The following is a 17,548-nucleotide window of genomic DNA, read 5'->3' on the forward strand; positions in this document are numbered from 1 at the left end:
AACCTGAGCGTCTGTTCACCAAGATGGTACGGCTCAAAACAGCGTCTGATCTCCATGTTAGGAGCGGCTGATCAACGTCCTGGTGGCAGCGTGAGACTCTAAACAGAGCTGACACGATGGTCCCCCGGCGAGACAGGGGGTTGAGGAAGGCCCAACAAGCCGCCCCGGAAAACAACATGTTACAAACAACGTAAGAGATAATACGGATGGGAACAATCGGCATAGACCTAGGCAACGAGATAAGGACTACGATTGGAAACTTGGGACATGGAACTGCTAATCGCTCTGCTTTCCAGGATGCGACAGGATAATTTATGACGAGCTACATCCACGCAACTTCGAAGTCGTAGCGCTGCAGGAACTTTGTTGGACAGGACAGAAGGTATGGAAAAGCGGGCACCGGGCGGCTACTTTCTACCAGAGCTGTGGCACAACCAGCGAGCTGGGAACCGGCTTCATAGTACTGGGTAAGATGCGCCAACGCGTGATGGGGTGGCAGCCGATCAACGTAAGGATGTGACAACTACTACAGCATCATCAACGTGCACTGCCCACATGAAGGAAGACCCGACGACGAGAAGGAAGCGTTCTACGCGCAGCTGGAGCAGGTCTACGATAGCTGCCCGCGACGGGACGTGAAAATCGTTATTGGGGACATGAATGCTAAGGTAGACCGGGAGGCAATGTACAGACCGGTAATCGGACCAGATAGCCTGCATGCCGTGTATAATGATAACGGCCATCGGTGCGTAAACTTTGCGGCCTCCCGTGGTATGGTAGTCCGAAGTACCTTCTTCCCCCGCAAAGATATCCACAAATCCACCTGGAGATCACCCGACCAACAGACAGAGAACCAAATCGACCACGTTCTAATCTTCTCCGACATCATCAACGTTCGCACCTACGCAGTGCGAATATAGATTCGGACCACTACCTAGTAGCTGTGTGCATGCGCTCAAAACTATCGACGGTGTATCACACCCGCCGAAGTCGAACGCCGCGACCAAATATCAAGCAACTGCGGGACGCCGAGGCTGCACAGGAATACGCGCAGCAGCTGGAGGCAGTGCTACCCATGGAAGAGCAGCTCGGCGCAGCTACCCTTGAAGATGGCTGGAGGAGCACCCGATCCGCCATAGGTAGCACTGCTGTAGCGCTACTAGGTACAAGGGCCCCGAATCATAGAAATGACTGGTTTGACGGCGAATTCAAATGGTTAGTCGGGGAGAAGAATGCAGCACGGGCGAGAATGCTGCAACACCGCACGAGAGCGAACGTAGAACGATACCGACAGGCACGGAACAGCCAAAACTCAGTCCTCCGAAGGAAGAAGCGGCAGCAAGAGGACCGAGATCGCTTAGCGATGGAAGAGCTGTACCAAGCTAACGACACTCGGAAGTTCTACGAGAAGCTGAACAGCTCCCGTAAAGGCTTCGTGCCGCAAGCCGATATGTGCAGCAGCTTGGACGGCAACCTCCTTACTGACGAGTGTGAGGTGATCGAAAGGTGGAGGCAGCACTTCGACGAGCATCTAAACGGCGATGCAGTAGAGCGCGAGGACGGTATGGGAACTGATCTTGGTGCACGAGCAGAAGACATCAGAATTCCAGCCCCCGATCTTCTGGAGGTGGAGGAGGAGATTGGTCGGCTGAAAAACAACAAAGCTGCTGGAGTGGACCAACTTCCCAGCGAGCTATTGCAATACGGTGGAAAAACACTGGCTAGAGCCGTGCACTGGGTCATTGTCAGGGTTTGGGCGGAAGAACGAGTACCGGAGGAGTGCATGGAGAATATTGTGTGTCCCATCTACAAAATGGGTGATAAACTGGAGTGCTGCAATTATCGGGCAATCACTCTGTTGAACGCCGCCTACAAGGTACTCTCCCAAATACTTTGCCGTCGACTATCGCCATTTGCGAAGCAGTTCGTGGGGCATTACCAGGCGGGACTAATGGGTGCCCGCGCCACCACGGATCAGATATTCGCGGTTCGGCAGGTTATGCAGAAATGCCGCGAATATAGGGTGCCCATACATCATTTGTTCATCGATTTCAAATCGGCGTACGACACAATCGATCGGGACAAGCTATGGCAAATTATGCACGACTACGGTTTTCGGGACAAACTGACGCGGTTGGTCAAAGCGACGATGGATCGAGTGATGTGTGTAGTTCGTGTTCCGGGGGCACTCTCGAGCCCCTTCGAAACCCGAAGAGGGCTGAGGCAAGGTGATGGTCTCTCGTGCCTACTGTTCAACATTGCCCTGGAAGGTGTCATTAGAAGAGCGAGGATTAACACGAGTGGCGATTTTCCAAAAGTCGGTTCAACTGTTTGGTTTCGCCGACGATATCGACATTGTGGCTCGGACCTTTGTAAAGATGGCGGATACGTACATCGGATTAAAGGCTGAAGCCAGAAAGATTGGACTGGTCATCAATGCATCGAAGACGAAGTACATGAAAGACAGGGGTTCACGTGAAGACAGTAACAGTAACAGTAACCTCCCACCTCGAGTTCAAATTGGTGGTGATGAAATCGAGGTGGTCGATGAGTTCGTGTACCTGGGCTCACTGGTAACTGCCGACAACGATACCAGCAGAGAAATTCAAAGGCGCATTATGGCAGGAAATCGTGCATACTTTGGTCTCCGGAGGACGCTTCGATCGAGTAGAATTCGCCGCCGCACCAAGTTAACCATCTACAAGACGCTAATCAGACCGGTAGTCCTCTACGGGCATGAGACATGGACTATGCTTGTGGAGGACCAACGCGCCCTTGCGGTGTTCGAGCGGAAGGTGCTGCGTACCATTTTAGGTGGACTGCAGATGGAAAACGGAGTGTGAAGAAGGCGAATGAACCACGAACTGCAAGAGCTGCTTCGGGAGCCATCTATCGTCCACACCGCTAAGATAGGCAGGCAGGCTGGGCATGTTGTAAGGATGTCAGACGACAGCCCGGTAAAGATGGTTCTTGAAACCAATCCGTCAAGGACGAGACGAAGAGGTGCACAGCGGGCAAAGTGGATCGATCCGGTGGAAGAAGACCTGCGGACCCTACGCAGACTGCAGAGCTGGCGAACTGCAGCCATGGACCGAGTGGAATGGAGACGACTCTTACGTACAGCAAAGGCCACACCACGGCGGGACTGTTTGGTAAGGTAAGGTAAGTGGTTTCTAATATATTGATGTTTCGTGATTTTTATATTTTGATATAGAACCTCTAAACTAAAAATCCGATTACAATGGTATTCAATAACAACCTATGGGGTAACTAGACCTTTCATTTGCAATAAATTTCATGAAAATCGGTTAAGTAATCTCTGAGAAAAGTGATTGAGAAAAAAAAAATTTGCACATACGCACACACACACACACACACACACACACACACACACACACACACACACACACACACACACACACACACACCTTCATGCATACAGAAAATGCTCAGCTCGTCGAACTGATTCGAGTGTTATACGACATTCTGCCCTTTAGAGCACTTTCATACCTTTAGTTTTTGCAGTGATTGCAATACCTTTGCAGGAGAAAGGCGAAACATAGAATAATTTTATCGTTATATTCGACAGCTACCACAGCACTAAATTTGTGGAAAGCAACAAAAATTAAGTTCGAGTTTAGGTGTATGCGCACAATTTCACCACGGATACCTAACGATGCAAATCAGGGCTCGGGATTTAGGTGGCATCTGCTACAAAAATTACATTACAATATTCTCCAGAAAGCATTCAGTAAGAATATTCCGGATTCCCATAATTTCTAGTTATTTAACAAAAGCCTGGCTGTAATCCAAGTTTAACCATCAAAGCACAATAAATAACAATGTTGCAGAAAAAAGTATTTAAGCGTATAGGGTTAAAATAAAGGCAATTTCGATGTTGAAGATTACTTGAAGCATCATTGATTGAGAACAGACAAAATAGGGATATTATCAATTTTGTCTGCTCGTAAAACTCAAATATCTGATAATGATTACGCATGTTCATCGAAATGACTCATAAAAATCTGAACTGCTTCCAAATACGCTATCGCATCAAGCAATTTTAATTTCAAAAGATTGTGCCAAGATACACTGCTCCGGTTTTCGTTCCCAATAGCACACGTTTAGCATGACATTCAGCTTTCGGTGTTGATAATGTGAAAAATACTTCCAATCGACTAGCGGAGGACACGCCATTCTCATTGTATACCGGGTGCCTCGCAGCACAAAATGTGTGAATAGTAGAGTCTTCCAATACATTATATACTCGTACATAAATAGCCTAACCATAGCAGCATGCACTCAACTTACACAAAAGAATGAAGAAATCCGTCGCGTAACACTCACCTGCACCATCTTTGGTTCGTCCGGCTTCCCTCGAATAGGATCAGCAAAATCTGGCGCGATGACGGTTATGTTGGCTGCTCACGGTCGATCCTCCGCCGGTCGGTTCCGTCCTGACCGTGGCAGAGAGAGCACACAAAAACTGCTTCTAAGAAGGTAATCGTGAACGATTACCTTTGTGTTTGCGGAGCTTGATTTAAGTTTTTCTTTCCTTTTTAGGGCAAGGGTCCTATCCCGGACCCGAACATTAGCTAATGGTATTAACGGCACTCTGAATCGAGGCTGGTAGCTGCGATATTGGTCACAAGCAGTTTGTATATTGCAATAATTTGTCATTCGTCGGATCTTGTTATTAGATTTTTACATCCAGTGCTTTTGGATCCCACCGAATAACCCAAATGGACCTTCGGTTCAATTTTTTTTTTTAAACACTTTAAAAGCCAACAAAAAATGATTAATGAAGGCGTGTATATTGACGGGCAATTTGTTCGCGCATTGAATTCGGCATGTCTGGCACCGGAAAATTGCTACCTTTTATCCAGCCGAGCGCCACCGGTAACTCGATCGAATAACTTGTCCGATTCAATTATCCCGCCGTTCACCACCCGGTAATAGAATCAGGAGCGGCTAAAAGTTTCACTCATCGGCCGCCGTCTGGTTCGGAACTAATTTTGGACCTTGTAGGCTGTTCGTTTTGTACCACGCTTCCCACGTCACAATCAATCGTTATTCAATAACTTCGCTTTTGTGTAATATTGTTTCGTTTTGCTCTACTTTATTTTTGCAGAATTTCTTAACGGCACGATAAAACACATCGACATGTCCCGTACGTTCATCCATAATGTCGACGATGAGACATTTCAAGGACTGCGGCTGGAGTCGTTAAAGCTGGTGGATAATAAAATTCAGGATATATCCGAGAGAAGCTTCAAGTAAGTTACAGTTAAACAAGGCTATGAATGTACAGGCTGGCGGTAATTCCGAAATCTGTCGAGAATCTTTTTTGTTTAAATCCCCCACATAATTCTTTTCTGTGTGCTATGAATTGTACGGTCAAATGGAGGCCCAATGAAGGTACTTTCCGGCTGAGGTTTGAACAAGAATGCACAGTTTTCCGCATTACCAATGCCGAGCAGGGTTTGCACATTTCTCCAGGAAGCCATTTCGCCTCCGGCAGAAGCACCGCGCCGGGAAAACGGAAATCACTTGAACCGTTCCACATCCGACAAGTCTCCCGGAATGATTGATGACGGCAAGGTGGCTCCGTTCGTCATGGGAGCCCCGTCAGGCGAAACCGAGTACATTCCACACTCGTAGAACTAGCGGGTGATGAATTGAAATTTGGTGTGTGCATGTTTGAAATGCGTCAAAAATGCTGTGCTTTCGTGGATTTACACTTCCGGCGCTTCGGTGCGGTTGTTTCAGTATGCGGCCAAGACTAAGTTTTTTCCCCTGTTCGGGGGAGGAAAATGTCAACCTTTGGAAGATTAATGTGTTTGCGGAGTACACCTGCGCTGGTGATTGGCGGTAGCGCTTTTCGTTGTGCCTCGTTTCCGGCGTTTCACCGTGCGAGGAACAAAGAAGAGAGCGTGCATCACCGATAGCATGCCGGGAGGGTCCGTGGGAGTTTCACTCTATTGACCAGCTTTTGACAAGATAATTGGGCATGCGAAAGACCGTGTGCGATAATGATGGATAATTCCGCGGCGAGTCATTTACACCTTGGAAATGTGATAGATCTTTCGATGCATGTATGACATACCAATAAAATGCGATAAAAGTTTGACATGACTATCACCTAAGCTTGCGTTATTCAGTTCTTATCAAAAAAAATTATTGCTTATGAATTTCAAACCGATGTGATTTACAAGCAGCAATTGATCGTGATATAGATCACGTTCTGTTTACTGAATCTAACCGTTTCTTAATGGCATCTGGCTTCGAAAGCCGGTTTCAATCTTATTTGATGTACTCTATTTAAGATCGCATCATAATTACAATCCTCCGATGAGAAGAATTATACGTTTTCTCTGGTCTGTTTTATTATTAAAGGGACTTTTTTGTCAAGGGGCCATCCACATATCACGTGGACAGATTTTTAACGACTTTTACCCACCCCCCCCCCTCCACCGTGGACAAATGCCCATATAAATTCTTTTTTTTTTTTTGAAGGACCGTGAAAATGAAAATCAACAGGTGCACTGTGGAATTCAGCGTGAAAACAGGGTATGTGGAAGGGAGCCTTAGAATAATCCCATGGTAAAGTTTTTGGGAAACCATTCAGACCATTTAGATTCTACTGCGATTCGAATTATAACTAACTTGTTGACTGTGGAAGGTTCAGTTTACTCTGTTGAATCACCTCTTGCAACAATGATCGGATATATCGCTGAGGTAACCGATATTGCTACCTACTTCTGTTATCAGTAGGTACTAATTTCGGACCGGTTTTTAAACCATCCATTAGTAAAACGACTAGTTTCAACAGAAGCAGGCTCGAATGTAGCCCAAACAGTGCATTACCGTTTAACTGTCTATAATATGCTGTCAACCGTGTTAGGGAAAGCAATTATTAGGCGATCAATCAGATCAATCGAAATCGAAAGGCTTGCCTAGTTTGGAGTTGAAAGGCTTGACTAGTTGGAGATGAAGTCAAATTTACAACCAACTTTGTCAACAAATTAAATAATGTATACATATAAAACTGCAGCTCTGTCTGCCTGTCTAATCGATATAGGCTTGAAAACTACTGAACCGATCAGCATTAAATTTCGTATATAAAGGTTTTAAGGGTCGAGAAAGGTGACTAGGATGGTTTGAGACCTCTATCTATTTTGGAAGGGAAGAGTCCTATCCAAATAAAACACAAATTTCTGCACATCTCAAAACTAATCAAGCAAATGAAACCAAATTTGGCACGTAAAGGTTTTTGAAGGCAAAAAATATTTTCATAGAAGTTCGTCACCCCTCCCATACAAAAGGAAACACAATTTTTTGCATAGCTTGAGAGTCAATCAAACAAATGGAACCTATTTTGGCATGTTAAGGATTTTAGAAGCAAGAAAAATTTCAACCAATTTTTTCCGGAAATCAGTTCAAAAACATCGGGATGATGCACAGGAGCCTAAACTTAATTCCAGACGAAATTTTTAATTTAAGATGGAAACAGTTTTTGGAGAAGAGCCAAACATGACCGAATACCATCCAATATGGGTGTTTCCCCAAAATGACTCTCTGTGGCCTGAAATTGGCTCCAAATGCCATTTTGAATTCAATATGGCAACTTCCGGTTTCTGGTAAACAGCCATACCATCCAATATGAATATTTCCGGAACTAGAATTGACTACACATGCCATTTTGGAATCCAAGATGACTACTTTCGGTTTCTGGAAAACAGCACAAAACGACCGAACGCCATCAAATAATGATGATGAACAGGAATGATGCACAGAGGCCTGAAATTGACCTCGGACACCATATTGATTTCTAACACGACGACTTCCGGTATCTGCCACCCAATATGGGTATTTCAAGAATCGAGGTAATGTACAAAAACCAAAAGGTGAAGATGTTCTAATTACGATAAAACCAATCATTTCAAATGATCTAAATGGTCTATTGAGTTTGGTCCGATTGGTCTTGCATTTGTAGACTATAAACAAATAGCAAGGAATCAAATAATTATATATATTTGAAATCATTTCCTAAATGAAAATAAAAAATTAGCTGGACAAAGTTTGTCGGGTCAGCTAGCATGAAATATATGAACGACAAAATATTGATTCTTTTATTGAGTATTTGGTTTGTTCTAAGACGGACAATTTGTTGGTACGGATATGATGCCAATCGCAACTCTGTGGGATTAAGGAATTTTTCTGAGAATCGAGAGCTATTTTCACTCTGAAAATTTGACAGTCGACAGATTTAGATTACCAGCATCCCCGTTTGTGTGCTTCCAAAATACTGCAGTTTTACGCTGGAGGAATTACTGATCAGTGTTGCTACCGCTAATGCTGCTGCTACCCCACAAAGGTGGCTTTTTACAAGAGGAAGTAGTGCCACGACATTGCCGCTACACCGCACGAAAGCTACTACCATTCTCCATTGCCGCTACTGCCGCTACCAGCTGAGCAGTTCGTCAAAAAAATTTCCAGTTTAAATTTTTGTTTGAATTGTCATTTTTGATTTGGCTAAAACTTTGCAGAGACGTTTCTATGGGTAAAAGATGCCATTTTGTGCTATTGGATGAATTTTTTGGAACACGACTAATTTTTGAACTTAAAAATATATTTTTGGAAGGTATTAATGATTACATATATTTTTAGAGTCAAAACGATATGTTTTATCGGTGTGACGTCCTAGCCAGAGTTGTAGAAAATAATTTTGTCTCTCCGGAAAAAAACAGTAAAACGGTAAAAAAAAATTTTTTCTCTAAAAAAACTCGTATCTCAAAAATCTATTTTTTTATAAAAACTACAAAAGTTTACCTAAAAAATTGAGGCTGTCCGATCATGGAGAAATCAGGAGGAAACAAAGTGATATTTTAAACAAATTTTTTGTTTATTTTTTCCATGAAGTACATATATTTTTTAAGGACAAATTTTTATCTGCAGCTTTGTCAAAGAAACTGTACCAATCAAACAAACTGTTCGACAGTAAAACCATTTTTAATGATTATTAAGAATAGTTTATGTTTCCGTTTAATTCTACTACAAAAAATCGAATACCGTCCGCAGATACGTATTTCGGCAGCTACATGCAACCACATCAATGCTTATGTGGACTGTTGAAGAGCATAACTGAGTAACCCCCTTTTTGTATGCGTGTAATTAGAAGTAGTTAAACGGAAAAATTCTAAATTGAAGTTAGGTATGTTGTGGTTGTTTTGTGTCCTGTACTGGATCTAGGGTTTTTAGGTAGGATTTTGAAGAGCCATGAAAAAAAATGATTACCACGTCTTTATTGAGCAGTGTGGATGGATGTTGTTTGTAGATTTCTAAACTTTCAGATACGTCCAATTTCCATAAATTATTAACGGGGCGATTTTTAATGACCCATATAGTGCTCTAGGGGTAATTTAAAATTTTTGCAACCAAACGGGTCTTTGACAGGATGGCAGATAATAATTTTGTCCTTCCAAAAATAAGGAATGTCTTGTGAAAAAACTATAAGAACATTTTTTTCTCGAAATTTTGAAACAGTTTTTCCTGGTTACCTACTCCATGATCGCACAGTCCTTCCTTTGAGGTATTTTTTTTTTCAGTTTTAATTTAAAACTTTTTTAAAAAAATTTCAATAAAAAAATCTGATTTTTTAACAATGAGCTTTTCTAGATAATAAATTTTTAATTTTTTTCAAGAATTTTTTTTGAGTGTATATATTTTTTAAGAATCAAAAATATTGTCTACTACTTTGCCGGAGACAATATACCGATCGAACAAATCGTTTTGGCTCTGAAAAAATTTGTATTCATCAATACTTCTCAAAACATCTTTAAAATAGCTCAAAAATGAGTCGTGTTCCAAAATATTGAACCAATAGCAAAAAGTGGCATCTTTTGCCCATGAAAAGTTTCAGCCAAATCAAAAATAGTCTATTCAAATGATTGCCCTTTTTCAAGGAATTGCTCAGCTGCAACTTAGTTGGGAGCGGGCCATCCATTGAAACTAATTGGTTCGAGCAGAAACAGGCTCTAATATAGCGACAAAATAGTGTATTCCTGGCTAACTAGGTATAACATTCCGAGAAGTAATTCTACGTGGAAAAAAATCAACATTTTCTTTTATAAAAATTAAACGTATCGTTTATAAAACACTTTTTGGTAAATTTTTTTCTTTAAATATGTACATTTTCAATGCACTGTTATCAGACAGTTTTACTATACAAACAATGCACAGTGGTACAGTAAGACTGTTTAAAGTTGATGGATGTTGAATATCTTTCTTAAGCACTAATATTACGTCATATTTCATATTTTATACTTCAATTACAACATCAATAGTTTGGAACCCAAAGAGTGAATATACCTTAGTTGGATTTAAGCGTTCATGTAAATCTATTTTTACAAATAATAAATGAGGAAGGCTGGGTTTGACCGCTAGGTGGATTAATTTAGGTTTTTATGTTTGCCTCAAACGAATATATCAACGTTTAAAAAAGACCTACTGTGAAAATAAAAAGGTTGATAGCGCTTCACTTGTACAGTGTTTACTACACTTGGACAATGTTTTTGCATCAAAAGTTGCGTTTTTTCAACTGGCAACTGGCTTAGGGTGGGTCCCAGGAAACAGATTTTTTGGCTCTATATTTTCCAGTTCAAAATTATTAATAAAATTATCTTTGGATACCCGAAGATAATTTTGTTATTATTTTGAACTGTATAATATAGAGCCAAAATAAACCCTTTTCTGGGACCCACGCTAAGCCAGTTGTCACTTTGATTGCTCTAAATCGGTGAAAAAATTTTACAAGGTTGCTTATAATTAGTTTTTCCACAACATTTGTTGAAGAATATATACAATTATTTTTGCGAAGAAAAAGTTAGTTTTTTTATCTCGCTGATTTTAGAATCACCCCAATAATCATTTGCACATAAAATGGGACTAACTTAGGAAACAACTTCCTAGAAAAAACTACAGCATCAAAACCACCTTATTGCTTCAAAAAACTCGTGCCCGCTTAAATTTCCTTACTGTACCACAGTGCAATAGTTTCTGAGCTACAATGCTGTGAACAAAACATGAGCCAAATTCCAAACTCTCACAAAATATTGAATATCTCAAAAAGTACCTCTTTTGAAAAACTATCTTTCTACACATTGAAAATGACGATATTATAAAGGAAGCACTGATATTATATGAAGACTTCTTTATCAAACAGGAACAACTATGTGAAGTTTTAGCGAAATCGGAAATGATCGATCAGGATCGCTTGCGAAGTAACGTGGACTTGCTCAAAATGCAAACACCCTTTCAGGAAACTAGTACGGAATCTGAAAAGTTCCTCTGTTTGTGTAAAATACTCAATTTTTTAAGCCAAACACGTGTGCAAAGTTTTATTCAAATAAGGGTTCACAATCCCGGGAAAAAACCGTTTCCCTTGTTTCCCGGATTTTGCCAACAGAAATATTGACTTCCGGAATCCTGAGATTCCTAAGTCCCTCGAAAAATTTCGCCGAATCGACTATAATTTCTAATGTAATAGGGCAATAAAACTGGATACTCTATCGAAACGTGAAAGTGACGACAGAAAAGTGTATAACAGTACTAAAGTGGACATTGAAGGAAGCAAATATTTGCTTTAAATAACGGTCAATACTTTCTTGCAGAGTAATATCAAATTATCTGTCCAATATTATTTGAAATATTTGCTGTCTTATTCAGTAAACGAGAAATGAGGCAGATATTTGATTCGTCTAATGTCGTTCTTTGCTAGTTAGTTCACTACTGAGTAGAGATGGTCGGGTACGGGTATTTTCACCCGAAACCCGTACCTGACCCGTACCCGACGGGTTCGGATCGGGTTTCGGGTAGCGCAAACAAATATTTCACGGGTTCGGGTCGGGTACGGGTAATTCAATTTTCGTGCATTATGAGAATTTAATTTTTAATATTTCAAGCCTAGGTGTTTTTTTAATGTCGATAATCTGTAAGATCGGAGAAAAAATCGCCCATCCTCACTCAACGAGAGATCGCCCAATACCTATTCTGACAGTTGTCGGCAGTCTACGCAGCAAGGGAATAACATCATGCTACCGCTTTCTAATGTTAGATTGAATAGTTCTTCCTGCAACGGGTTTGATTTAAATGGAATTTTTGTCGGGCTTTTTTCATAACTGTCAGGAAAACCGCGGAGCATTGCACAGTGCTTGCCAAGTTAAAAAAAGCGTCGATAAATACGACAAAAATAAGGTATTTACTTAAATCTGGGGTGCTGAACACGAACCTCCATTCCACTTTTTATTTGGGGACGTCCATAAAGCACGTGACTTAATTTCTCATGATACTTTAGCACTTTTCCCTCACTTTTTTATTAAACAGAATTATATGATTTTGAACCACAAGCAACGCCACAGGGCGTCCTCTCTACAAAAACAGATTACGTAGTTTTTGCCCAACTCCTCAAATCAACCAAATTTCGCGAAAAAAAAATTGTTTTTATAAAAAATAAAACAATATTATATATTATAATAGGTAATAAAAACTAACTACAAATCAACTTTTTCTTTGACGCAAAAAAAAACAAGCTATCATTGAAGCTGCAGAGCGTTTCGAAGTAATGATATTTTTTTTAAATATGTCAAAAAACGTCCGTATGCCGGGCTTTGAAAAGTTATAAAAGAATCAAATTTTATGATATTGCACCCAAATTTTGGACTTATCTCTACTACTAAGCGTATAGTTGATTGAATTTTTTCTTTGTTCAGTGATAAAAATTTCAAAACCTGTACATTGATAAAAAATTGTAAAAAAATTGTAAAAATAATCTTGCTGGTTGATTACGTAGGGATTCGAATTCACTAGAACTGACTCATTTTGAACTCATTATTCAGTATTTTGTTGTTGCCTTCCGATTTGTCTCGGTTTTTCACAGAAAACTGCCGAATATCGAAATAACGTTTCAGTTAATCAAACCAAAATTCTCACATGAAATCCTACTCTCTAATTAATGGTGATACCTACCAACAGCAAATGAGTTTGAAATATTGTTCTGCCAGTGAAAACTAGATGTACTACGCAAATTTGGAAAATCTATACCGAGCGTCTTAGCAGAGTGATTCATAAAATCAAAAGAAATAATTATCGGTTTCCGTTGGACTCTAATATAAATAAATATTGAAATTCAGTCCGCGCAAATATTTATTTCGACTGTGACATACAGTCATCCTCAGTGCTTATGTGGACTGGTCCACCAGTTTCTAGTTATCAAAATTTCAATAAATGAATATGTCATACAAAAATATAAGTTATAGGAACGAGCCGAAGGATGGTGTTAGAATCATTAGAATTTCAGTTATTTCAAAGTGTTAAAGTGAATTTTTTTAGATTTCTAATTTTTTGTATTTAGTCATGAGTCATGAAAAGTGAAGTTTTGTGAAGGCCCCCAAAGTGTGGAGCTATGAGTATAGCATATATATATTATCCAGAAGAAGTATTTTGCCCATAAAAGTGCGTACCAAATTTAGCAAATATTTGCCTCCTCTAATGCCTGCTTAACAGTCAGCTTCATCTTCAACAAACTGAAAGAACTGGACACTTCAGTTTTTAATGAAATGTGGATTCGGTGATTTGGGAGTATCCTATAAATCAACACCATCGATGATTATGCGGACTTTAGCAAAATTTTACGAAAGGAAATTACATTATTTCTTCATAATGGACGATTCTCAATGGATCTGAAGCGTTTGTTTGACGACATAAAGACCCTGAAGCCTCCTTTGCTGCACATATTTGCAACAAAAATCTATCGCAAATTACTCATGTGAACTTGAGAATGGTCAGTTTTTTTTATTTTGTTCTTTTTTTATCAACTCGTAATGAAATTGTTCAGATATTTTTATAATTTATGCAGATTGGTGATTTAAAATCTCGAAATCCTTTTCGAGGTCATTATTAGTGCGGCAGGCAAAAATGCGAAAATGTTGAACCTTCAATATTAGGTTGATTTATATGACTAATAATTTTTTTCTGTCAACAGTGTATTTTTTTACATTTAATTTGAAGTGAAGCATCAGAACAACGGAATCTGTGAAAAATGTACGCCAAAGAAAGCATAAACAGTTTTGGGCGGTTCCCAGGTAGGATATTACTTGGCCTTAGTTTATTGTATCAAAAATCTCTGTATCTTGTATCTCCACATAATGGTCTTGGGTAGTCGAAAGATTACTTTTTTTGCTGAAGAAGGAAAAAAATGATAATCCTGTTCTCCGACGAAAACATATTTAGTATCGATACTTTGTCCTACAGCCGCACAGACATGGTTCATTATACTGAAAAAAATGCGGATATTCCGGGGAAAGTGTGTTTAAGTTCCAAAATAATCATCCAAAAAATTTATGGTTCTCTAGCAGTCCGGACCTTCTTCCGTTAAATTATTCGATTTGGGCGTATGTTGAAAGCTAAGGGTGCTAAAAGTCTCATTCCTATTTGAGGACATCGAAGTCTGTCACATCGCATGTGGTTCTAGATATCGCAGGACTACGCTCTGTTTTCGGTGTTATCTTGAGTATGTCATTGATGAAAATGGAGAGTTCATCGAGTAAGCTAGGTCTACAGAACCTAACAAAGATAACTGAGCTCAAAAGTTTTGACATTATTGCTTAAAGAAGTTGAAAATAGGATTTGAGAAAACACCATAAGGTTTCGTACTTTTTTCCTGCCGCACCCTGTATGTTATAATGCAAAAAATTTTGTTAGTAGTTAACAAAAAATTGGTTTCGAAGATGCTTATAAACAGAAAATTGAAGATTTTCAGTAGAATCGGGAATTAAAACGATACCCCAATTTGACAAAATAATATGCGCATATTGTTTTAAAGCGACTTGGATAGGCAGAACAACGCTTATTTGTACTGTTGACGGGAAAACAGTTATGAAAACATTGTTTGGCAGGTCATTAATGGTTCGACATCGACAAGCTCCACACCACAAATCTAATGCATAAATAATAATAAAGTCATTCATTTTTACTATTAGCTGCAGTGTGGCAAGAAATGAGCATTGCTAGTTCTAAAAGAAAAGCAAAAGCACACGTCTATTTGCTTCGATTGACAATTAGCTAGAGAAAGCTTATGATAAACATCGTCACCTTCGGAAACTAGCAAGCTTTCTATCGAAATGAGTCTTCTTAGATTCCGGTAAGGTAAACTCATAACCTTTCTCCACCGAGCAAATACGTTTATCTGTGACTGTTCTGAACGAGCGCCCTGCACTGCACCACAGAGACAGATAAATACTGCAAGCAAGCCTGGAAGCGCAATATTGCTGCGAAACTTAATTCCCAACCTCACAAACAAAACTGTTGCTATCCTTCTTTCTCACTTCATCTGTCGCTTGGTTGAGTGGGATTCTCTCGTAGAACGGAATGCATGACGACGCACTCTGTGTAGAATTTTGGTTTCCAGTCTCCTACAAAGGCTTCTCTTGACGAACACCGCCACGAGCTCGGATATGGGAATTCTGTGGAAATCATTGCTGCACATCCCGTCATTCGTATTATCGGATTCAATGAATCGCAAAGAAGCTTTCAATTGTGTTGTGTGGCTATGAGATTTATTTATTTTGCGTTGAAAGCAGTTCCTCTGTGTTTGGAAGCGTGAACAGACAAGTTGTACACAGTGGAAAACTATTCTGGAAACCGGTAAAGTTTATTTCTCCGGTTGCTTCTGCAGGCTACTGTTGTTGCAGGCTGGACATGAAGCACCATGCTAAAATGGCGAGCCGCGAGACCCAGAAACCAATGCCACTGCCGGTTGTGGCATATTTCGCTCCGCTCGAGCTTGAAATTTGCTGATTTGCTATTACTTCCGTTTCAGTAAGCAATTCGACGTCTCGGCTTTTATTGTAACAATTAATTTTAGATAGCGCAGCTTCGGAAGACTTTTATTCTCGAAGCAGACTTTCAATTACTAGTTCTGTTCCTGTAAAGTTCATCGTTTGTTGGTCGAAAGAGATTTACTACAGCGGAGAAGAAAGGCGTTTAATTGCTCAATTGCATCGTAGTCAGTTTTAGTGATTAAATTTGATAGTAGAGCTCCGGCAAGTTTTAAATAAGAAAATTCTAATTTATGACTAATATACTTCGACATAAATTTTCCATTCATTCAAAATTTTAAGTCGGTTGAAGTCCACTGAACGGAGTCCGAACATCAACATCTTGATTGATAGTTGAGATACTCTCCAAGCATGTGACATAATGATTGGTTTTTTTTTTCCAACAGCGATTTTGAATTTTTGACACAATATAATCAATCTAACGCAGACATCAAAACGATGGACAAAACTCAATTCGTATTGCGCAAATTTTGGCAGTTGGTTTCTTTTATTTGGAATTTATTGGCTTGAGCAGAAAATTTCATCTTCATATTTTGCAAAGTCACTAGAACCATTATTTTATCCTTTGTTCGGCAACATCTCCCTCCAGGTTTTGGTAAAATAGTATCAAATTTGAAGTGTATTTAAACGCTACGGACTGTCGCGTTAGTTTTCTCTGCAAACTAACTTTGGCTGAGTTTCATCCACTCCACAGCCCTGCCGAACTGTAATTAATCATTGCAGCGGACTGTTTGCCTAGAGTTTCCCACAGCCAGCGGTTAACGCAATGAAGTGGAAAAGCACTCAATTAATTTCACCTTTGTTCACATCCCAACAGTTTCATGAACTAAAATCAAACAATAATATCCGTGCTGCTCAGTCCTATCGTTCTAACGGTCACAGCAGGACATTCTTCGTCCGGCGTGGTGGCGTCCCTTAGCCATTAGCCGACCATCACAAAGCTGAGGAAGTTCGCCCGAGGTCATTGGAAAGCAATTTACTGAATTTTGCGGAAATCAAATTTGCTTCGGCCCTTGTCAAAGTTTTCCATCAGAACACTGTCTCCCCTTCCTTGTTTTTTTGTTTTTGTGTGTATGTGGTTTTGGTTGGGTTGTGTTATTGGAAAAATGACGCCGCAAACTGGGTTTTCCTATCGACTGGAGATCAAAAAGAGATGTTACTGCTCGGTTGGTCAGTCCATTGTGTGCTGACGGGACGAGCAGGGAAGCTTTTTATTGCATGGGACCCTCTCGACGACAATGGGCTAGAGGAAATGATTTTTTTCCCTTCGAGTCATTTCGATGGTTGTTTGCTTTTCTCGTGATCAGATACACTGTGACACTTGCTTACCATCACAAACCCAACATTCCCACAGTTTTTCGTGCGGTTATAACAACCCTCTTCTCAGCATCAAATTGAAACACTGCTTCTCATTCTGGCTCTGCCACTTTAACCACTATTGAGAAAGTTGCTGATTAAAAGTGGCAACAAAAGCTCTCAATTTCTGCTGTCATTTTTGCTCCGACCAACCAAAGGACGAACTTCATAATGGTGCGAACCGGTTACGAAGGGTGAAGCATAATAGAATATTGAAATGAGGGCATGTAAATCATAATCAACGATCGGAGTCCACCGGTACACTGACCGCAAATTGACTTGCCGTAATATATATT

General features: G+C 40.2%; 1 protein-coding gene across 1 annotated transcript in view; it reads left to right on the forward strand.

The window, feature by feature from the left end:
* LOC129726923 (chaoptin) overlaps positions 1-17,548 on the forward strand; it is a 471,022-nt gene that overhangs the window by 322,672 nt on the left and 130,802 nt on the right. The window contains exon 4 of the mRNA XM_055684186.1: positions 5,132-5,276. Within this exon, the coding sequence (XP_055540161.1) occupies positions 5,132-5,276 (145 nt within the window). The remainder of the gene's footprint in view (positions 1-5,131; positions 5,277-17,548) is intronic.

This window comes from Wyeomyia smithii, chromosome 3, assembly GCF_029784165.1.
Source record: "Wyeomyia smithii strain HCP4-BCI-WySm-NY-G18 chromosome 3, ASM2978416v1, whole genome shotgun sequence".
NCBI classification, from domain to species: domain Eukaryota; kingdom Metazoa; phylum Arthropoda; class Insecta; order Diptera; family Culicidae; genus Wyeomyia; species Wyeomyia smithii.